The following is a 25,000-nucleotide window of genomic DNA, read 5'->3' on the forward strand; positions in this document are numbered from 1 at the left end:
GGAGGAGGTAAGGGAGTGGGAGGACAAGAGAGGTAGTGATGGATGAGGTAAGGGAGTGGGAGGAAAGGAGAGGTGGTGATGGAGGAGGTAGGGGAGTGGGAGGAAAGGAGAGGTAGTGATGGAGGAGGTAGGGGAGTGGGAGGACAAGAGAGGTAGTGATGAAGGAGGTAAGGGAGTGGGAGGGAAAGAGAGGTAGTGATGGAGGAGGTAGGGGAGTGGGAGGAAAGGAGAGGTAGTGATGGAGGAGGTAAGGGAGTGGGAGGAAAAGAGACGTAGTGATGGAGGAGGTAGGGGAGTGGGAGTTAATGAGAGGTACTGATGGAGGAGGTAGGGGATAAGGGAGGAAAGGAGAGGTAGTGATGGAGGAGGTAGGGGAGTGGGAGGAAAGGAGAGGTAGTGATGGAGGAGGTAGGGGAGTGGGAGGACAAGAGAGGTAGTGATGAAGGAGGTAAGGGAGTGGGAGGACAAGAGAGGTAGTGATGAAGGAGGTAGGGGAGTGGGAGGAAAGGAGAGGTAGTGATGGAGGAGGTAGGGGAGTGGGAGGACAAGAGAGGTAGTGATGGAGGAGGTAAGGGAGTGGGAGGAAAGGAGAGGTAGTGATGGAGGAGGTAGGGGAGTGGGAGTTAATGAGAGGTTGTGATGGAGGAGGTAGGGGATAAGGGAGGAAAGGAGAGGTAGTGATGGAGGAGGTAGGGGAGTGGGAGGAAAGGAGAGGTAGTGATGGAGGAGGTAGGGGAGTGGGAGGACAAGGGAGGTAGTGATGAAGGAGGTAACGGAGTGGGAGGACAAGAGAGGTAGTGATGGAGGAGGTAAGGGAGTGGGAGGACAAGAGAGGTAGTGATGGAGGAGGTAAGGGAGTGGGAGGAAAGGAGAGGTAGTGATGGAGGAGGTAGGGGAGTGGGAGGACAAGAGAGGTAGTGATGGATGAGGTAAGGGAGTGGGAGGAAAGGAGAGGTAGTGATGGAGGAGGTAAGGGAGTGGGAGGAAAGGAGAGGTAGTGATGGAGGAGGTAGGGGAGTGGGAGGAAAGGAGAGGTAGTGATGGAGGAGGTAAGGGAGTGGGAGGACAAGAGAGGTAGTGATGGAGGAGGTAAGGGAGTGGGAGGACAAGAAAGGTAGTGATGGAGGAGGTAAGGGAGTGGAGGAGGTAAGGGAGTGGGAGGACAAGAAAGGTAGTGATGGAGGAGGTAAGGGAGTGCGAGGAAAGTGAGAGGTAGAGAGGTAGTGATGGAGGAGGTAGGGGAGTGGGAGGACAAGAGACGTAGTGATGAAGGAGGTAGGGGAGTGGGAGGACAAGAGAGGTAGTGATGGAGGAGGTAAGGGAGTGGGAGGAAAGGAGAGGTAGTGATGGAGGAGGTAGGGGAGTGGGAGGAAAGGAGAGGTAGTGATGGAGGAGGTAGGGGAGTGGGAGGACAAGAGAGGTAGTGATGGAGGAGGTAAGGGATAAGGGAGGAAAGGAGAGGTAGTGATGGAGGAGGTAGGGGAGTGGGAGGACAAGAGAGGTAGTGATGGAGGAGGTAGGGGAGTGGGAGGAAAGGAGAGGTAGTGATGGAGGAGGTAGGGGAGTGGGAGGAAAGGAGAGGTAGTGATGGAAGGTAGGTAGGGGAGTGGGAGGAGGTAAAGGACGAGAGGTAGTGATGGAGGAGGTAGGGGAGTGGGAGGACAAGAGAGGTAGTGATGAAGGAGGTAGGGGAGTGGGAGGACAAGAGAGGTAGTGCTGGAGGAGGTAAGGGAGTGGGAGGAAAGGAGAGGTAGTGATGGAGGAGGTAGGGGAGTGGGAGGAAAGTATAGGTAGTGATGGAGGAGGTAAGGGAGTGGGAGGAAAGGAGAGGTAGTGATGGTGGAGGTAAGGGAGTGGGAGGAAAGGAGAGTTAGTGATGGAGGAGGTAGGGGAGTGGGAGGAAAGGAGAGGTAGTGATGGAGGAGGTAAGGGAGTGGGAGGAAATGAGAGGTAGTTATGGAGGAGGTAGGGGAGTGGGAGGACAAGAGAGGTAGTGATGAAGGAGGTAAGGGAGTGGGAGGACAAGAGAGGTAGTGATGAAGGAGGTAGGGGAGTGGGAGGAAAGGAGAGGTAGTGATGGAGGAGGTAAGGGAGTGGGAGGAAAGGAGAGGTAGTGATGGAGGAGGTAGGGGAGTGGGAGGACAAGAGAGGTAGTGATGAAGGAGGTAAGGGAGTGGGAGGACAAGAGAGGTAGTGATGAAGGAGTTAGGGGAGTGGGAGGAAAGGAGAGGTAGTGATGGAGGAGTGATGGAGGAGGTAGGGGAGTGGGAGGACAAGAGAGGTAGTGATGGAGGAGGTAAGGGAGTGGGAGGAAAGGAGAGGTAGTGATGGAGGAGGTAGGGGAGTGGGAGTTAATGAGAGGTTGTGATGGAGGAGGTAGGGGATAAGGGAGGAAAGGAGAGGTAGTGATGGAGGAGGTAGGGGAGTGGGAGGAAAGGAGAGGTAGTGATGGAGGAGGTAGGGGAGTGGGAGGACAAGGGAGGTAGTGATGAAGGAGGTAACGGAGTGGGAGGACAAGAGAGGTAGTGATGGAGGAGGTAAGGGAGTGGGAGGACAAGAGAGGTAGTGATGGAGGAGGTAGGGGATAAGGGAGGACAAGAGAGGTAGTGATGGAGGAGGTAAGGGAGTGGGAGGAAAGGAGAGGTAGTGATGGAGGAGGTAGGGGATAAGGGAGGACAAGAGAGGTAGTGATGGAGGAGGTAAGGGAGTGGGAGGAAAGGAGAGGTAGTGATGGAGGAGGTAGGGGAGTGGGAGGACAAGAGAGGTAGTGATGGATGAGGTAAGGGAGTGGGAGGAAAGGAGAGGTAGTGATGGAGGAGGTAAGGGAGTGGGAGGAAAGGAGAGGTAGTGATGGAGGAGGTAAGGGAGTGGGAGGAAAGGAGAGGTAGTGATGGAGGAGGTAGGGGAGTGGGAGGAAAGGAGAGGTAGTGATGGAGGAGGTAAGGGAGTGGGAGGACAAGAGAGGTAGTGATGGAGGAGGTAAGGGAGTGGGAGGACAAGAGAGGTAGTGATGGAGGAGGTAAGGGAGTGCGAGGAAAGGAGAGGTAGTGATGGAGGAGGTAGGGGAGTGGGAGGACAAGAGACGTAGTGATGAAGGAGGTAAGGGAGTGGGAGGACAAGAGAGGTAGTGATGGAGGAGGTAAGGGAGTGGGAGGAAAGGAGAGGTAGTGATGGAGGAGGTAGGGGAGTGGGAGGAAAGGAGAGGTAGTGATGGAGGAGGTAGGGGAGTGGGAGGAAAGGAGAGGTAGTGATGGAGGAGGTAAGGGATAAGGGAGGAAAGGAGAGGTAGTGATGGAGGAGGTAGGGGAGTGGGAGGACAAGAGAGGTAGTGATGGAGGAGGTAGGGGAGTGGGAGGAAAGGAGAGGTAGTGATGGAAGAGGTAGGGGAGTGGGAGGAAACGAGAGGTAGTGATGGAGGAGGTAGGGGAGTGGGAGGACAAGAGAGGTAGTGATGAAGGAGGTAGGGGAGTGGGAGGACAAGAGAGGTAGTGCTGGAGGAGGTAAGGGAGTGGGAGGAAAGGAGAGGTAGTGATGGAGGAGGTAGGGGAGTGGGAGGAAAGTATAGGTAGTGATGGAGGAGGTAAGGGAGTGGGAGGAAAGGAGAGGTAGTGATGGTGGAGGTAAGGGAGTGGGAGGAAAGGAGAGGTAGTGATGGAGGAGGTAAGGGAGTGGGAGGAAATGAGAGGTAGTTATGGAGGAGGTAGGGGAGTGGGAGGAAAGGAGAGGTAGTGATGGAGGAGGTAGGGGAGTGGGAGGAAACGAGAAGTAGTGATGGAGGAGGTAAGGGATAAGGGAGGAAAGGAGAGGTAGTGATGGAGGAGGTAGGGGAGTGGGAGGAAAGGAGAGGTAGTGATGTAGGAGGTAAGGGAGTGGGAGGACAAGAGACGTAGTGATGGAGGAGGTAGGGGAGTGGGAGGACAAGAGAGATAGTGATGTAGGGGAGTGGGAGGACAAGAGAGGGATGATTGAAACATCAAAAGGTAGTTTCAAAGGTCACACGCACTTTGAACCTTATGACAAACATTTGTCCTTTTGTCTTATCAAAGAGTCTGATTAGACCGAACAACCAATCCACCAATCAATTCACTCTATTTAAGTTGTACAGCTACGATCCAATCTTGGCTATACACTTTGGCTGTCCCTGTACCTGGTTCCAGGTACAACCCCTTTTCTAAGAATATTATTTGTACCCTCTCTACAAAGACAGATTTTGAGTTTATTTCTTTATTTATCTTGTTTTCTGTGAACTAACACTTAACCATACACTGCTGTGTGCTTTCATAGATGAATACATTCCAAAAGAGAGATATGGAGGTGGAGAATATTAATATTTTAGAGTAGGAGAGAGAGGGTGAAGACAGTTAGAGATACTGAATGAAAAAGAGAGAGTGACAATAGAGGTAGAGACAGAGAGGGCAAACTAGAAAGAGAGAGAGAGGGCTAGGATAGTTAGAGAGAGGGAGATAGGATAGTTAGAAAGAGAGAGGGGGGGGGTGATAATAGAGGCAGAGAGAGCGAGAAAAAAAGCTAAGAATAATTGTAGATAGACAGAGAGAAACAGAGAGAAAGCAAATAAGAGAGGAGAGGAGAGAGTGGATAGAGAAAGAGATGCAGGGCCAGGTTTGTATTGATGCCACTGCAGTGTTGTGCTACTGCCTGATGAGACCTGTTGATTCCTCAGAGCACACTGTCTATTGAACCAAACCTTGTTGTTCAACTCCTGCTCTGCTCCCACTGTCTATAGAAGCTCTATAGCAACCTGGAGATGAGGAGAGAGAGAGAGAGAGAGAGAGAGAGAGAGAGAGAGAGAGAGAGAGAGAGAGAGAGAGAGAGAGAGAGAGAGAGAGAGAGAGAGAGAGAGAGAGAGAGAGAGAGAGAGAGAGAGACAGAGAGAGAGACAGAGAGACAGAGAGAGAGAGACCAAGAAGATGGATAGGAGATGAAAGAACCAGAGAGGGAGACAGAGTTTTGTAGGGGAGGATGAGGGCGAGACCAGGAAGTAAACAACAAGAAGAGGGGGGAGAGGAACGATGTAAAGAGAGGATAACAAGTGGAGGAGTAGGATGAGAGGAGGGGGATGGCCGGCAGATGAATGTCCGTTCCTGAGAGCTTTTCCATGACTACCTCATTTTTACATTTATTTAACTGTTATTTTACCAGGTAAGTTGACTGAGAACACATTCTCATTTACAGCAACGACATGGGGAATAGTTACAGGGGAGAGGAGGGGGATGAATGCACTAATTGTAAGCTGGGGATGATTAGGTGGCCATGATGGTTTGAGGGCCAGATTGGGAATTTAGCCAGGACACCGGTGTGAACACCCTACTCTTACGATAAGTGCCATGGGATCTTTAATGACCTCAGAGAGTCAGGACACCCGTTTAACGTCCCAATCCGAAAGACGGCACCCTACACAGAGCAGTATCCCCAATCACTGCCCTGGGGAATTTGAATATTTTTTAGACCAGAGGAAAGAGTGCCTCCTACTGGCCCTCCAACACCACTTACAGCAGCATCTGGTCTCCCATCCAGGGACCAACCAAGACCAACCCTGGTTAGCTTCAGAAGCAAGGGTGGTATGCTGCTGGCAATAATGATTAGTTCTAACCCATAAACATTGACATGAGATCTAAGTCCTCCTTTAAACAGTGCTGTGTGGTATTGAGGATACTGTACACCTTCCTCAGTGTTTTCTTACAGCTTAACACTGCCTAGTTGGTTTTTATGTGGGTAACGGATACACTTTCAACACCAGTCAGAACTGTCACTGTGTCAACAGCTTTAAAAACACCTATCTATCTATTTCTACCCTCTCTCCCTCCTCCCTCCTCCCCTGTCATCTCTGGCTCATCTCCTCCCCGGCAGGCCGCTGCCTGGTGGATATAACACTGGGCATTTCCTCCTTCTCTTCCTCCATCATTTCCCCAGACAATGCCTCACTTTAGAAGGAGGAGAGCATCCTCCGCTTTGCCTCCCTTCCTGAGACTCTCCCCAAAGCCACTGTCCCTTCCCTCTGTCAACTCCGGTCCCTACATCCTCCTTTCCTCCTCCTTCCCTCCATTCTCTTTTTTTCAGCAGTACACAAGAGAATCTTCTCCCTTCCGCCTGATATCCCTTCTGTCACAATTTCTTTCCCCTTGTTCTTCATCCACAATGAAGTCGCTTCCCTCCATCCTATCTTCTATCTCTCCCTCCATCCTATCTTCTATCTCTCCCTCCATCCTATCTTCTATCTCTCCCTCCATCCTATCTTCTATCTCTCCCTCCATCCTATCTTCTATCTCTCCCTCCATCCTATCTTCTATCTCTCCCTCCATCCTATCTTCTATCTCTCCCTCCATCCTATCTTCTATCTCTCCCTCCATCCTATCTTCTTTCTCTCCCTCCATCCTATCTCTCTATCTCTCCCTCCATCCTATCTTCTATCTCTCCCTCCATCCTATCTTCTATCTCTCCCTCCATCCTATCTTCTATCTCTCCCTCCATCCTATCTTCTATCTCTCCATCCATCCTATCTTCTATCTCTCCCTCCATCCTATCTTCTATCTCTCCCTCCATCCTATCTTCTATCTCTCCCTCCATCCTATCTTCTATCTCTCCCTCCATCCTATCTTCTATCTCTCCCTCCATCCTATCTTCTATCTCTCCCTCCATCCTATCTTCTATCTCTCCCTCCATCCTATCTTCTATCTCTCCCTCCATCCTATCTTCTATCTCTCCCTCCATCCTATCTTCTATCTCTCCCTCCATCCTATCTTCTATCTCTCCCTCCATCCTATCTTCTATCTCTCCCTCCATCCTATCTTCTATCTCTCCCTCCATCCTATCTTCTATCTCTCCCTCCGTCCTATCTTCTATCTCTCCCTCCATCCTATTCTTCTCCATCCACCCTATCCTCTGCTCTCCCTCCATCCTGTCCTCCTCTCTCTCTCCCTCCATCCTATCCTGCTCTCTTTCTAAATTCTATCATACTCTATCCCTCCATCCTATTCTCCTCTCTCCCTCCCTACATCCATCCTATCCTCCTCTCTCCCTCCATCCTATCCTCTGCTCTCCATCCCTCCATCCTATCCTCCTCTCTCCCTCCATCCTATCCTCTGCTCTCCCTCCATCCTATCCTCCTCTCTCCCTCCCTCGATCATATCCTCCTCTCTTTCTAAATTATATCATACTCTATCCCTCCATCCTATTCTCCTCTCTCCCTCCCTCCATCCATCCTATCCTCCTCCCTCCCTCCATCCATTCTATCCTCCTCCCTCCCTCCATCCTATCTTCTATCTCTCCCTCCATCCTATTCTTCTATCTCTCCCTCCATCCTATCTTCTATCTCTCCCTCCATCCTATCTTCTATCTCTCCCTCCATCCTATCTTCTATCTCTCCCTCCATCCTATCTTCTATCTCTCCCTCCATCCTATCTTCTATCTCTCCCTCCATCCTATCTTCTATCTCTCCCTCCATCCTATCTTCTATCTCTCCATCCATTCCTATCTTCCATCTCTCCCTCCATCCTATCTTCTATCGCTCCATCCATCCTATCTTCTAACTCTCCCTCCATCCTATCTTCTATCTCTCCCTCCATCCTATCTTCTATCTCTCCCTCCATCCTATCTTCTATCTCTCCCTCCATCCTATCTTCTATCTCTCCCTCCATCCTATCTTCTATCGCTCCACCCATCCTATCTTCTATCTCTCCCTCCATCCTATCTTCTATCTCTCCATCCATCCTATCTTCTATCTCTCCCTCCATCCTATCTTCTATCTCTCCCTCCATCCTATCTTCTATCTCTCCCTCCATCCTATCTTCTATCTCTCCCTCCATCCTATCTTCTATCTCTCCCTCCATCCTATCTTCTATCTCTCCCTCCATCCTATCTTCTATCTCTCCCTCCATCCTATCTTCTATCTCTCCCTCCATCCTATCTTCTATCTCTCCCTCCATCCTATTCTTCTCCCTCCACCCTATCCTCTGCTCTCCCTCCATCCTATCCTCCTCTCTCCCTCCCTCGATCATATCCTCCTCTCTTTCTGAATTATATCATACTCTATCCCTCCATCCTATTCTCCTCTCTCCCTCCCTCCATCCATCCTATCCTCCTCCCTCCCTCCATTCTATCCTCCTCCCTCCCTCCCTCCATCCTATATTCTATCTCTCCCTCCATCCTATTCTTCTATCTCTCCCTCCATCCTATCTTCTATCTCTCCCTCCATCCTATCTTCTATCTCTCCCTCCATCCTATATTCTATCTCTCCCTCCATCCTATCTTCTATCTCTCCCTCCATCCTATCTTCTATCTCTCCCTCCATCCTATCTTCTATCTCTCCCTCCATCCTATCTTCTATCTCTCCCTCCATCCTATCTTCTATCTCTCCCTCCATCCTATCTTCTATCGCTCCATCCATCCTATCTTCTATCTCTCCCTCCATCCTATCTTCTATCTCTCCCTCCATCCTATCTTCTATCTCTCCCTCCATCCTATCTTCTATCTCTCCCTCCATCCTATCTTCTATCTCTCCCTCCATCCTATCTTCTATCTCTCCCTCCATCCTATCTTCTATCTCTCCCTCCATCCTATCTTCTATCTCTCCCTCCATCCTATCTTCTCTCTCCCTCCATCCTATCTTCTATCTCTCCCTCCATCCTATCTTCTATCTCTCCCTCCATCCTATCTTCTATCTCTCCCTCCATCCTATCTTCTATCTCTCCCTCCATCCTATCTTCTATCTCTCCCTCCATCCTATCTTCTATCTCTCCCTCCATCCTATCTTCTATCTCTCCCTCCATCCTATCTTCTATCTCTCCCTCCATCCTATCTTCTATCTCTCCCTCCATCCTATCTTCTATCTCTCCCTCCATCCTATTCTTCTCCCTCCACCCTATCCTCTGCTCTCCCTCCATCCTATCCTCCTCTCTCTCTCCCTCCATCCTATCCTCCTCTCTTTCTAAATTCTATCATACTCTATCCCTCCATCCTATTCTCCTCTCTCCCTCCCTACATCCATCCTATCCTCCTCTCTCCCTCCATCCTATCCTCTGCTCTCCCTCCCTCCATCCTATCCTCCTCTCTCCCTCCATCCTATCCTCTGCTCTCCCTCCATCCTATCCTCCTCTCTCCCTCCCTCGATCATATCCTCCTCTCTTTCTAAATTATATCATACTCTATCCCTCCATCCTATTCTCCTCTCTCTCTCCCTCCCTCCATCCATCCTATCCTCCTCCCTCCCTCCATCCATTCTATCCTCCTCCCTCCCTCCATCCTATCTTCTATCTCTCCCTCCATCCTATTCTTCTCCCTCCACCCTATCCTCTGCTCTCCCTCCATCCTATCCTCCTCTCTCCCTCCATCCTATCCTCCTCTCTTTCTAAATTCTATCATACTCTATCCCTCCATCCTATTCTCCTCTCTCCCTCCCTCCATCCATCCTATCCTCCTCCCTCCCTCCATCCTATCCTCCTCACTCCCTCCATCCTATCCTCCTCTCTCCCCCATCCTATCCTTCTCTCTCCCTCCATCCTATCCTCCTCTCTTTCGAAATTCTATCATACTCTATCCCTCCATCCTATCCTCCTCTCTCCCTCCATCCTATCCTACTCTCTCCCTCCATCCTATCCTCTTCTCTCTCTCCCTCCATCCTATCCTTCTCTCTCCCTACATCCTATCCTCCTCTCTCCCTCCATCCTATCCTCCTCTCTCCCTCCATCCTATCCTCCTCTCTCCCTCCATCCTATCCTCCTCTTTCCCTCCATCCTATCCTCCTCTCTCCCTCCATCCTATCCTTCTCTCTCCCTCCATCCTATCCTCCTCTCTCCCTCCATCCTATCCTCCTCTCTCCCTCCATCCTATCCCCCTCTCTCCCTCCAACCTATCCTCCTATCTCCCTCCATCCTATCCTCCTCTCTCCCTCCATCCTATCCTCCTCTCTCCCTGACACACACGCAGTCATGCACACACAGACACACACATAAATAAAAACGCACACCCACGCACACAAGCACACACAAACAACGCACACCTCCCCAGTGAGGCAAGCAGATCAATGACCCAAATATAAAATATCTTTATTAGAGATAAATACGTTCACCACACTCCCTGACAACATACAGTATACATACACCACACTCCCTGACAACATACAGTATACACACACCAAACTCCCTGACTACATACAGTATACATACACCACACTCCCTGACAACATACAGTATACATACACCAAACTCCCTGACTACATACAGTATACACACACCAAACTCCCTGACTACATACAGTATACATACACCAAACTCCCTGACTACATACAGTATACACACACCAAACTCCCTGACTACATACAGTATACATACACCAAACTCCCTGACTACATACGGTATACATACACCAAACTCCCTGACTACATACAGTATACACACACCAAACTCCCTGACTACATACAGTATACATACACCAAACTCCCTGACTACATACAGTATACATACACCAAACTCCCTGACTACATACAGTATACACACACCAAACTCCCTGACTACATACAGTATACATACACCAAACTCCCTGACCACATACAGTATACATACACCACACTCCCTGACAACATACAGTATACTTACACCAAACTCCCTGACCACATACAGTATACATACACCAAACTCCCTGACCACATACAGTATACATACACCAAACTACCTGACTACATACAGTATACATACACCAAACTCCCTGACCACATACAGTATACATACACCACACTCCCTGACAACATACAGTATACTTACACCAAACTCCCTGACTACATACAGTATACATACACTAAACTCCCTGACTACATACAGTATACACACACCAAACTCCCTGACTACATACAGTATACACACACCAAACTCCCTGACTACATACAGTATACATACACCAAACTCCCTGACAACATACAGTATACATACACCAAACTCCCTGACAACATACAGTATACATACACCAAACTCCCTGACAACATACAGTATACTTACACCAAACTCCCTGACCACATACAGTATACATACACCAAACTCCCTGACAACATACAGTATACTTACACCAAACTCCCTGACTACATACAGTATACATACACCAAACTCCCTGACTACATACAGTATACTTACACCAAACTCCCTGACTACATACAGTATACACACACCAAACTCCCTGACAACATACAGTATACATACACCAAACTCCCTGACAACATACAGTATACATACACCAAACTCCCTGACAACATACAGTATACATACAGTATACTTACACCAAACTCCCTGACTACATACAGTATACACACACCAAACTCCCTGACTACATACAGTATACATACACCAAACTCCCTGACCACATACAGTATACATACACCACACTCCCTGACTACATACAGTATACATACACCAAACTCCCTGACTACATACAGTATACATACACCAAACTCCCTGACTACATACAGTATACACACACCAAACTCCCTGACCACATACAGTATACATACACCAAACTCCCTGACTACATACAGTATACACACACCAAACTCCCTGACTACATACAGTATACATACACCAAACTCCCTGACAACATACAGTATACACACACCAAACTCCCTGACTACATACAGTATACACACACCACACTCCCTGACTACATACAGTATACACACACCAAACTCCCTGACTACATACAGTATACATACACCAAACTCCCTGACTACATACAGTATACACACACCAAACTCCCTGACTACATACAGTATACACACACCACACTCCCTGACTACATACAGTATACACACACCAAACTCCCTGACAACATACAGTATACACACACCAAACTCCCTGACTACATACAGTATACACACACCACACTCCCTGACTACATACAGTATACACACACCAAACTCCCTGACTACATACAGTATACATACACCAAACTCCCTGACTACATACAGTATACTTACACCAAACTCCCTGACTACATACAGTATACACACACCACACTCCCTGACTACATACAGTATACACACACCAAACTCCCTGACAACATACAGTATACACACACCAAACTCCCTGACTACATACAGTATACACACACCACACTCCCTGACTACATACAGTATACATACACCAAACTCCCTGACAACATACAGTATACATACACCAAACTCCCTGACTACATACAGTATACATACACCAAACTCCCTGACTACATACAGTATACATACACCAAACTCCCTGACTACATACAGTATACACACACCAAACTCCCTGACTACATACAGTATACATACACCACACTCCCTGACAACATACAGTATACACACACCAAACTCCCTGACTACATACAGTATACATACACCAAACTCCCTGACAACATACAGTATACACACACCAAACTCCCTGACCACATACAGTATACACACACCAAACTCCCTGACTACATACAGTATACATACACCACCCTCCCTGACCACATACAGTATACATACACCACACTCCCTGACCACATACAGTATACACACACCAAACTCCCTGACAACATACATACAGTATACACACACCAAACTCCCTGACCACATACATACATACACCACCCTCCCTGTATACACACACCAAACTCCCTGACAACATACAGTATACTTACACCACCCTCCCTGACAACATACAGTATACTTACACCAAACTCCCTGACTACATACAGTATACATACACCAAACTCCCTGACCACATACAGTATACATACACCACACTCCCTGACAACATACAGTATACTTACACCAAACTCCCTGACTACATACAGTATACATACACCAAACTCCCTGACTACATACAGTATACACACACCAAACTCCCTGACTACATACAGTATACATACACCAAACTCCCTGACTACATACGGTATACATACACCAAACTCCCTGACTACATACAGTATACACACACCAAACTCCCTGACTACATACAGTATACATACACCTCCCTGACTACATACTCATACACTGACTACATACAGTATACATACACCAAACTCCCTGACTACATACAGTATACATACACCAAACTCCCTGACTACATACAGTATACATACACCAAACTCCCTGACTACATACAGTATACATACACCAAACTCCCTGACTACATACAGTATACACACACCAAACTCCCTGACTACATACAGTATACATACACCAAACTCCCTGACTACATACAGTATACATACACCAAACTCCCTGACTACATACAGTATACATACACCAAACTCCCTGACAACATACAGTATACATACACCAAACTCCCTGACTACATACAGTATACTTACACCAAACTCCCTGACTACATACAGTATACACACACCAAACTCCCTGACTACATACAGTATACATACACCAAACTCCCTGACAACATACAGTATACATACACCAAACTCCCTGACAACATACAGTATACTTACACCAAACTCCCTGACAACATACAGTATACTTACACCAAACTCCCTGACAACATACAGTATACATACACCAAACTCCCTGACAACATACAGTATACATACACCAAACTCCCTGACTACATACAGTATACATACACTACACTACATACAGTATACACACACCAAACTCCCTGACTACATATACAGTACATACAGTATACATACACCAAACTCCCTGACTACATACAGTATACATACACCAAACTCCCTGACTACATACAGTATACATACACCAAACTCCCTGACTACATACAGTATACATACACCAAACTCCCTGACTACATACAGTATACATACACCAAACTCCCTGACAACATACAGTATACATACACCAAACTCCCTGACCACATACAGTATACATACACCAAACTCCCTGACTACATACAGTATACATACACCAAACTCCCTGACTACATACAGTATACATACACCAAACTCCCTGACTACATACAGTATACACACACCAAACTCCCTGACTACATACAGTATACATACACCAAACTCCCTGACTACATACAGTATACATACACCAAACTCCCTGACTACATACAGTATACACACACCAAACTCCCTGACTACATACAGTATACACACACCACACTCCCTGACTACATACAGTATACACACACCAAACTCCCTGACAACATACAGTATACACACACCAAACTCCCTGACTACATACAGTATACACACACCACACTCCCTGACTACATACAGTATACACACACCAAACTCCCTGACTACATACAGTATACATACACCAAACTCCCTGACTACATACAGTATACTTACACCAAACTCCCTGACTACATACAGTATACATACACCAAACTCCCTGACTACATACAGTATACACACACCAAACTCCCTGACTACGTACAGTATACATACACCAAACTCCCTGACTACATACAGTATACACACACCAAACTCCCTGACCACATACAGTATACACACACCAAACTCCCTGACCACATACAGTATACATACACCAAACTCCCTGACTACATACAGTATACACACACCAAACTCCCTGACTACATACAGTATACATACACCAAACTCCCTGACTACATACAGTATACACACACCAAACTCCCTGACTACGTACAGTATACATACACCAAACTCCCTGACTACATACAGTATACATACACCAAACTCCCTGACTACATACAGTATACATACACTAAACTCCCTGACAACATACAGTATACATACACCAAACTCCCTGACTACATACAGTATACATACACCAAACTCCCTGACTACATACAGTATACACACACCAAACTCCCTGACAACATACAGTATACATACACCAAACTCCCTGACTACATACAGTATACATACACCAAACTCCCTGACTACATACAGTATACATACACCAAACTCCCTGACTACATACAGTATACACACACCAAACTCCCTGACTACATACAGTATACACACACCAAACTCCCTGACTACATACAGTATACATACACCAAACTCCCTGACAACATACAGTATACACACACCAAACTCCCTGACCACATACAGTATACACACACCAAACTCCCTGACTACATACAGTATACATACACCAAACTCCCTGACCACATACAGTATACATACACCACCCTCCCTGACCACACATACAGTATACAGTACACCACCAACTCCCTGACAACATACAGTATACACACACCAAACTCCCTGACCACATACAGTATACACACACCAAACTCCCTGACCACATACAGTATACATACACCACCCTCCCTGACCACATACAGTATACACACACCAAACTCCCTGACAACATACAGTATACTTACACCACCCTCCCTGACAACATACAGTATACTTACACCAAACTCCCTGACTACATACAGTATACATACACCAAACTCCCTGACAACATACAGTATACTTACACCAAACTCCCTGACAACATACAGTATACATACACCAAACTCCCTGACTACATACAGTATACACACACCAAACTCCCTGACTACACATACAGTATACATACACCACACTCCCTGACAACATACAGTATACATACACCAAACTCCCTGACTACATACAGTATACATACACCAAACTCCCTGACTACATACAGTATACATACACCAAACTCCCTGACTACATACAGTATACATACACCAAACTACACCAAACTCCCTGACTACATACAGTATACATACACCAAACTCCCTGACTACATACAGTATACACACACCAAACTCCCTGACTACATACAGTATACACACACCACACTCCCTGACTACATACAGTATACATACACCAAACTCCCTGACTACATACAGTATACATACACCAAACTCCCTGACTACATACAGTATACATACACCAAACTCCCTGACTACATACAGTATACATACACCAAACTCCCTGACTACATACAGTATACACACACCAAACTCCCTGACTACATACAGTATACACACACCAAACTCCCTGACTACATACAGTATACATACACCAAACTCCCTGACTACATACAGTATACACACACCAAACTCCCTGACTACACAGTACAGTATACACACACCAAACTCCCTGACTACATACAGTATACACACACCAAACTCCCTGACTACATACAGTATACATACACCAAACTCCCTGACTACATACAGTATACATACACCAAACTCCCTGACTACATACAGTATACATACACCAAACTCCCTGACTACATACAGTATACATACACCAAACTCCCTGACTACATACAGTATACACACACCAAACTCCCTGACTACATACAGTACATACACCAAACTCCCTGTACAGTATACATACACCAAACTCCCTGACTACATACAGTATACATACACCAAACTCCCTGACTACATACAGTATACATACACCAAACTCCCTGACTACATACAGTATACATACACCACCAACTCCCTGACTACATACAGTATACATACACCAAACTCCCTGACTACATACAGTATACATACACCAAACTCCCTGACTACATACAGTACAGTATACATACACACAAACTCCCTGACTACAGTACAGTATACATACACCAAACTCCCTGACTACATACAGTATACACACACCAAACTCCCTGACTACATACAGTATACACACCACACTCCCTGACTACATACAGTATACATACACCAAACTCCCTGACACATACAGTATACACACACCAAACTCCCTGACTGACTACATACAGTATACATACACCAAACTCCCTGACTACATACAGTATACATACACCAAACTCCCTGACTACATACAGTATACACACACCAAACTCCCTGACTACATACAGTATACACACACCAAACTCCCTGACTACATACAGTATACATACACCAAACTCCCTGACTACATACAGTATACACACACCAAACTCCCTGACCACATACAGTATACATACACCAAACTCCCTGACTACATACAGTATACATACACCAAACTCCCTGACTACATACAGTATACACACACCAAACTCCCTGACTACATACAGTATACACACACCAAACTCCCTGACTACATACAGTATACACACACCAAACTCCCTGACTACATACAGTATACACACACCAAACTCCCTGACTACATACAGTATACACACACCAAACTCCCTGACTACATACAGTATACACACACCAAACTCCCTGACCACATACAGTATACATACACCAAACTCCCTGACTACATACAGTATACATACACCAAACTCCCTGACTACATACAGTATACATACACCAAACTCCCTGACTACATACAGTATACACACCACCCCTGACTACATACAGTATACATACACCAAACTCCCTGACTACATACAGTATACATACACCAAACTCCCTGACTACATACAGTATACATACACCAAACTCCCTGACACATACAGTATACACACACCAAACTCCCTGACTACATACAGTATACACACACCAAACTCCCTGACTACATACAGTATACATACACCAAACTCCCTGACTACATACAGTATACATACACCAAACTCCCTGACCAACAGTACCACATACAGTATACACACACCAAACTCCCTGACTACATACAGTATACATACACCAAACTCCCTGACTACATACAGTATACACACACCAAACTCCCTGACTACATACAGTATACATACACCAAACTCCCTGACTACATACAGTATACACACACCAAACTCCCTGACAACATACAGTATACATACACCAAACTCCCTGACTACATACAGTATACATACACCAAACTCCCTGACTACATACAGTACATACAGTATACATACACCAAACTCCCTGACTCCCATACACCAAACTCCCTGACTACATACAGTACATACACTAAACTCCCTGTACAGTATACATACACCAAACTCCCTGACTACATACAGTATACATACACCAAACTCCCTGACTACATACAGTATACACACACCAAACTCCCTGACAACATACAGTATACATACACTAAACTCCCTGACAACATACAGTATACATACACCAAACTCCCTGACTACATACAGTATACATACACCAAACTCCCTGACTACATACAGTATACATACACCAAACTCCCTGACTACATACAGTATACACACACCACACTCCCTGACTACATACAGTATACATACACCAAACTCCCTGACAACATACAGTATACACACACCAAACTCCCTGACCACATACAGTATACACACACCAAACTCCCTGACTACATACAGTATACATACACCACCCTCCCTGACCACATACAGTATACATACACCACACTCCCTGACCACATACAGTATACACACACCAAACTCCCTGACAACATACAGTATACTTACACCACCCTCCCTGACCACATACAGTATACACACACCAAACTCCCTGACCACATACAGTATACATACACCACCCTCCCTGACCACATACAGTATACACACACCAAACTCCCTGACAACATACAGTATACACACACCAAACTCCCTGACTACATACAGTATACATACACCAAACTCCCTGACTACATACAGTATACACACACCACACTCCCTGACAACATACAGTATACATACACCAAACTCCCTGACTACATACAGTATACATACACCAAACTCCCTGACAACATACAGTATACATACACCAAACTCCCTGACAACATACAGTATACATACACCAAACTCCCTGACAACATACAGTATACATACACCAAACTCCCTGACCACAAACAGTATACATACAGTATACAAGACTGTGGGGAACCTAACTAGTGACTACACTCATGCATCAGGACTCTGTTTACAGTAAGCACAGGAGCTGCTCCCTGGTGAGACGTTGGTTAATTGGTTGTGAATTAAAAGGTACAGAGAGTTATTGACATCAGGGATCAACAGCAGTAGAACAGCTGCAATGGTGCACGCATAAACTCTTAAAGGGTTCTTCAAAGGGTTATCCTGTGGGGACAGCTGAAGAACCCTCTTGGAACCCTTTCTTCTATGAGTGTATAGCTGTAGGACCTAGTATAGCACTGTTTCAGATATCCCTCATGGTATGACCTAGCCTGGCTACACCATGACTGAACACTGTTTCAGATATTCCTCATGGTATGACCTAGCCTGGCTACACCATGACTCAACACTGTTTCAGATATTCCTCATGGTATGACCTAGCCTGGATACACCATGACCCAACACTGTTTCAGATATCCCTCATGGTATGACCTAGCCTGGCTACACCATGCCTCAACACTGTTTCAGATATCCCTCATGGTATGACCTAGCCTGGATACACCATGACCCAACACTGTTTCAGATATCCCTCATGGTATGACCTAGCCTGGATACACCATGACTGAACACTGTTTCAGATATCCCTCATGGTATGACCTAGCCTGGCTACACCAGGACTGAACATTGTACTTTTGTGTGGTCTAGCCAGGCTAGGTAACACCAACCATAAACGAGAATCCCCCAAAAAGGATGTCCTCTCAATAACAGGCAGTAGAGACGGTCAAACTATCTGTGGTATAAGAAGACATTATTTCATTTCCACAACCACCACATAAAAGTCCTCAATAATTTGTATGACACCTAACTATGCTGAAACAATACCTAAACTTATACTTGTGTTTCATTGCTTTGCCTAGGCTACAAACCATAACTTTAATACAGCAACAGAACAGTTGAATTCCTGTTAGTCACACATAAGCATAGACACAGACTATAACACATCCCCGGCCCAGTGTTGTGGTACTGTAGGGTACTGTGATGTTTGCTGCTGCCTGAACACGCTGGTTTAGTTCCCATAGAGCAGCAGCCTCGTGAGGCAGAGAGAGAGAGCGCCCGTTAAGAACGGGTGAGCGATTAATTAAATAGGTGGCAATTCGTCATAGCTCTGTCGTCTGGCTTCCTCACTCAGGTCTCAGGGTGCCACTTCACTGACTCTGCTGTTATTAATCTCTCTCCCTCTCGTTGTCGTTCTCTCTCTTCACCTCTCTCTTTCTCTTCTAATTTCTCTATCCATTTTTTTTTCACTTCTCTCTTTTTTCTCTCCATGTTCACCTCTCTTGCTCTGTCATTCTATCACGCCGTCGTTCTATCGCTCTGTCGTTCTCTCGCTCTGTCGTTCTCCCTCTCCCTCTTTACCCCTTTCTCCCTCTTTCCCTCCAACTTCACCTCTCTCTCCTTCTTCATCTCTCTCTTTCTCTTTCTCTCACTCTCCTTTTCTGGCTCTTCACCTCTCTCTCCTTCTTCATCTCTCTCTTTCTCTTTCTCTCACTCTCCTTTTCTGGCTCTTCACCTCTCTCTCCTTCTTCATCTCTCTCTTTCTCTTTCTCTCACTCTCCTTTTCTGGCTCTTCACCTCTCTCTCCTGATACAGCTCTCTCTCCATTCTCACCTCTTTTTCTCTCCTGATCTTCCTCTCTATTTAAACTTCTTCCTCGTTATCTCTCTCTAGAAATAACATTCTCTTTCCCACATCCTCTCATCATGCACTCTCTCTACCTCCATCTTCAAATCTATCCATCCCTCTCTCTTTATGTCATTCTACATCGAGGTCACTGTAAGTAACCTAAAGACAAGATAATTTACATACGTACCCAAAGCCCACAGCAGTCTCAGAACAGACTAATGGCACAGTGTGTTAATTACATCCCATTGGGCAAACACTGGTTGAATCAATGTTGTTTCCATGTCAGTTCAACAAAATTACATTGAACCAATGTGGAATAGACGTTGAATTGACGTCTGTGCCCAGTGGGAGTGCGACTAACTCCAAGCTACAACACAGACAAATAGGTATCTAGGCAGCAATATTATTACTCCAAATGAACATTACAGTCAAGCTATCAGTCCAGGTCAGGTGGAATGATATGGCAGCAAAACTACTGTAGTGGAACAAGTAAAAATCAACCATTTAAAAATCAGAAGATTCAAACTCCTTCCATCTTCCAAGGATTCAGCATTCAGGGCTGCAAACATAATTGATTGTGGTCAGCTACTATAGTATAGATTTACCTTCCAACAGAAAAATGGAGCCGGAGGAGGTTAAAGGGGCTTTCTTTCTTCAAGACAGCAGGCGACGTGCAGGAAACAGTTTTATGATAGTTTGGCATACAAAGCACTTCTATTACCTTGAATTGCAGATTCCCTTATTGAGAACAGAGTGTACATCTTGACATCTCTTACTCCTGATCCATTGTAATAGAAAGTAGGACATCCCTTATGAAACTCTTATCAAACACAGATCACAGTATTACTGCTCAGAATAAGGGCCAGTCAATTCACTCCACACTCTACTTAAAACTAGCATGGAGTGCAACAACCTCTTTTAGTGAACGCATTTAAAACATGCAATGTTGAAAATAAAACTGTAGTATAATATATTAAAGAACGTAGGGTAATAGCTTTAGAATTGAGGGTTACAATCTTTTTTTCCTCTTGAAACAAATTGAGGTGAAGTTCTGGTCTGCAGCTGAAGCAGAGTGAATATATCTGCTACAGCCTCAAGGGCAGAACATAGACTTTAATCATAGATTGGACATCAGCATTTGTCCTGACCCCTAGCCTCTCTCTCCCTCTCACTCTCTAGCCACCACAACACATAGAACAAGACCAGAGGTAATATTTGACATATACAGAGCATTCGGAAAGTATTCAGACCCCTTGACTTTTTCCACATTTTGTTTCGTTACGGCCTTATTCTCAAATTGTTTCCCTCATCGATCTACACACAATACCCCATAATGATGAAGCGAAAACAGGTTTTTAGAAATTGTTGCAAATGTATTCAAAATAAAAACAGAAATACCTTATTTACATAAGTATTCAGACCCTTGTCTATGAGACTCAAAATTGAGCTCAGGTGCATCCTGTTTCCACTGATCATTCTTGAGATGTTTCTACAACTTGATGGTAGCCCACCTGTGGTAAATTCAATTGATTGGACATGATTTGGAAAGGCACAAACCTGTCTATATAAGGTCCCACAGTTGTCATAGCAAAAACCAAGGAATTGTCTGTAAAGCGCCGAGACAGAATTGTGTTGAGACACAGACCTGGTGAAGGGTACCAACAAAATGTCTGCAGCATTGAAGGTCCCCAAGAACACAGTGGCCTTTATCATTCTTAAACGGAAAAAGTTTGGAACCACCAAGACTCCTATAGCTGGCCACCCGGCCAAACTGAGCAATCGGGGGAGAAGGGCCTTGGTCAGGGAGGTGACCAAGAACCCGATGGTTGATTTTTACTTGTTCTACTACAGTAGTTTTGCTGCCATATCATTCCACCTGACCTGGACTGATAGAACCTTCCAGATGGACAACCATCTCTGCAGCACTACACCAATCAGGCCTTTATGGTAGAGTGGCCAGACGGAAGACACTCCTCAATAAAAGGCACATGACAGCCTACTTGAAGATTGACAAAAGGCACCTAAAGGACTCTCAGACCATAAGAAACAAGATTCTCTGGTCTGATGAAACCAAGATTGAACTCTTTAGCATGAATGTCAAGTGTCACATCTGGAGGAAACCTGGCACCATCCGTATGGTGAAGCATGGTGGTGGCAGCATCATGTCTGGAGGAAACCTGGCACCATCCCTACAGTGAAGCATGGTGGTGGCAGCATCATGTCTGGAGGAAACCTGGCACCATCCCTACGGTGAAGCATGGTGGTGGCAGCATCATGCTGTGGGGATGTTTTTCAGCAGAGCAAAGTACAGATGAAAACCTGCTCCAGAACTCTCAGGACCTCAGACTGGGGCGAAGGTTCACATTCCAACAGGATAACGACCCTAAGAACACAGCCAAGACAACGCAGGAATGGCTTCGGAACAAGTCTCTGAATGTCCTTGAGTGGCCCAGCCAGAGCCCAGACTTGAACCAGATCGAACATCTCTGGAGAGGCCTGAAAATAGCTGTGCAGCGACGCTCCCCATCCAACCTGACAGAGCTTGAGAGGATCTGCAGAGAAGAATGGGGAAAAACTCCCCAAATACAGGTGTGCCAAGCTTACAGCTTCATACCCAAAAAGACTTGAGACTGTAATCGCTGCCAAAGGTACTGCAAAGTACTGAGTGGAGGGTCTGAATACTTATTTAAATACGTTTGCAACAATTTCTTAAAACATGCTTTTTCTTTGTCAATACGGGGTATTGTGAGTAAATTGATGAGGATTTTTTTAAATCAATTTTTAGAATAAGGCTGTAACATAACAAAATGTGGAAAAAGTCAAGGGGTCTGAATACTTCCCGAATGCACTGTAATTACAGTGGTTAAATGTCACTATTTTGACACGTTCTAATGAGACCCTGTTTCCCAGACTGGGTAAGTGTTCATCCATAGACCACACAGTAGGGAAGCAGACACATAAAATCTGTCTTGTGAATGAACTCACCAATAAGTCTTTACAGAAACGATGAAGTACTGTAAGTAACCCAACAACACGAGGGCTTGTAGGCTATGCACCTGAAAGCCACGGCAGTCTCAGTACAGACTAATGGTACAGTGTGTTCATTTAAGTGTGTCTACCCACAGCTATAACACAGACGTAGTTCTCTAGGCACAATGTGTTCTACTCCAAACACATATTACAGTCAAGCTATCAGCCCAGGTCTGAACTGACCCATACGTCTTTGGATCAGACATGACTGGAATGCATCAATATCTTTCAGAGGTCAGAGAGCCGGTTAACACACAGTATGTCCTAGAGGTCAGAGAGCCGTGTCTGTGTAGGAAAGACAATCCCAAATGATGTCCTAGAGGTGGCATCTGTGTAGGAAAGACAGTCCCAAACGATGTCCTAGAGTTGATGGCTACGTAGGAAAGACAGTCCCACATTATGTCCTAGAGGTCACGTCTCCGTAGGAAATAGTCACATTTCAGGACCAGTCATCACCTGGATAAATCCTTCAGGTCTCTCTTTCTGCTTCATTATAATTCACTGGGTGAACAGACGCCGGATAATTTAAAAGAGGTGAAATTTGAGCTGAGTAACAGAAAATAACATTTCATCCCTTTTTTCATTTGTCTGGCTTTTTATCTCTGTTGATCCAACAGACCGACGTGCGGGCGCACACACACTCCCACAGGCACACACACTCGCACAGGCACACACACTCAAGTAGTTCTGTGTTTGTGTGTGCGGCATGGGCGCACACACACTCACACAGGCACACACACTCACACAGGCACACACACTCACACAGGCACACACACTCACACAGGCACACACACTCGCACAGGCACACACACTCGCACAGGCACACACACACAAGTAGTTCTGTGTTTGTGTGTGCGGCATGGGCGCACACACACTCACACAGGCACACACACTCACACAGGCACACACACGCAAGTAGTTCTGTGTTTGTGTGTGCGGCATGGGCGCACACACACTCGCACAGGCACACACACGCAAGTAGTTCTGTGTTTGTGTGTGCGGCATGGGCACACACACACACTGGCACAGACACATGCACACACACTCGAGCACACAGATAAGACAAGGTCAATGTGAGATATAAATTAATGACTAGAGTACAAAACACAGACTTCAAACACAAACTCACTTAGAGTATAGCAAACACACACACACACTGTCATACAAACACAAACAAATACATATTCACACAAAATACATATACGTAGTAAGACAGGCACAACACACACACGCACACAAACAATGCACACACAGTCACACACACACTCTCTCTCTAATCCATCCTCTCCCCCCTGTCCCTCTTACCGGGCAGGCCGAGGCAGAGCAGGGCGCTGTAGTAGATGACGGGCAGTGGTCCGAGGGGGCAACCCTGGGGAGTGTCGGCCGGCTGCTGCCCCGGGCTCCAGGCACTGCTGTTGGGGGGGGAAAGGAGGGTGAAGATGTGGCTGTGCTCCATGGCCCTCCTCTTCCTCGTCCTTAAATGCTCAGGAGTGTGTGAGCTCAGCTCGGCTCGGAGTCGGGGAAGCCCAGAAACATACACACTCTCACAGACCCAGACAGCAGGACTGA

At 45.9% G+C, this 25,000-nt stretch overlaps 1 protein-coding gene across 1 annotated transcript in view; it reads right to left on the reverse strand.

Moving 5' to 3' along the window:
• Positions 1–25,000, reverse strand: part of LOC139424051 (probable G-protein coupled receptor 139) — a 38,755-nt gene that overhangs the window by 13,375 nt on the left and 380 nt on the right. Inside the window, 2 exon segments of the mRNA XM_071175740.1 lie at positions 24,737–24,932; positions 24,935–25,000. The exon segment at positions 24,935–25,000 is cut by the window's right edge and continues 203 nt beyond it. Of these exon segments, the coding sequence (XP_071031841.1) occupies positions 24,737–24,932; positions 24,935–25,000 (262 nt within the window).

The sequence above is a fragment of the Oncorhynchus clarkii genome, chromosome 13 (genome assembly GCF_045791955.1).
Source record: "Oncorhynchus clarkii lewisi isolate Uvic-CL-2024 chromosome 13, UVic_Ocla_1.0, whole genome shotgun sequence".
NCBI classification, from domain to species: Eukaryota; Metazoa; Chordata; class Actinopteri; order Salmoniformes; family Salmonidae; genus Oncorhynchus; species Oncorhynchus clarkii.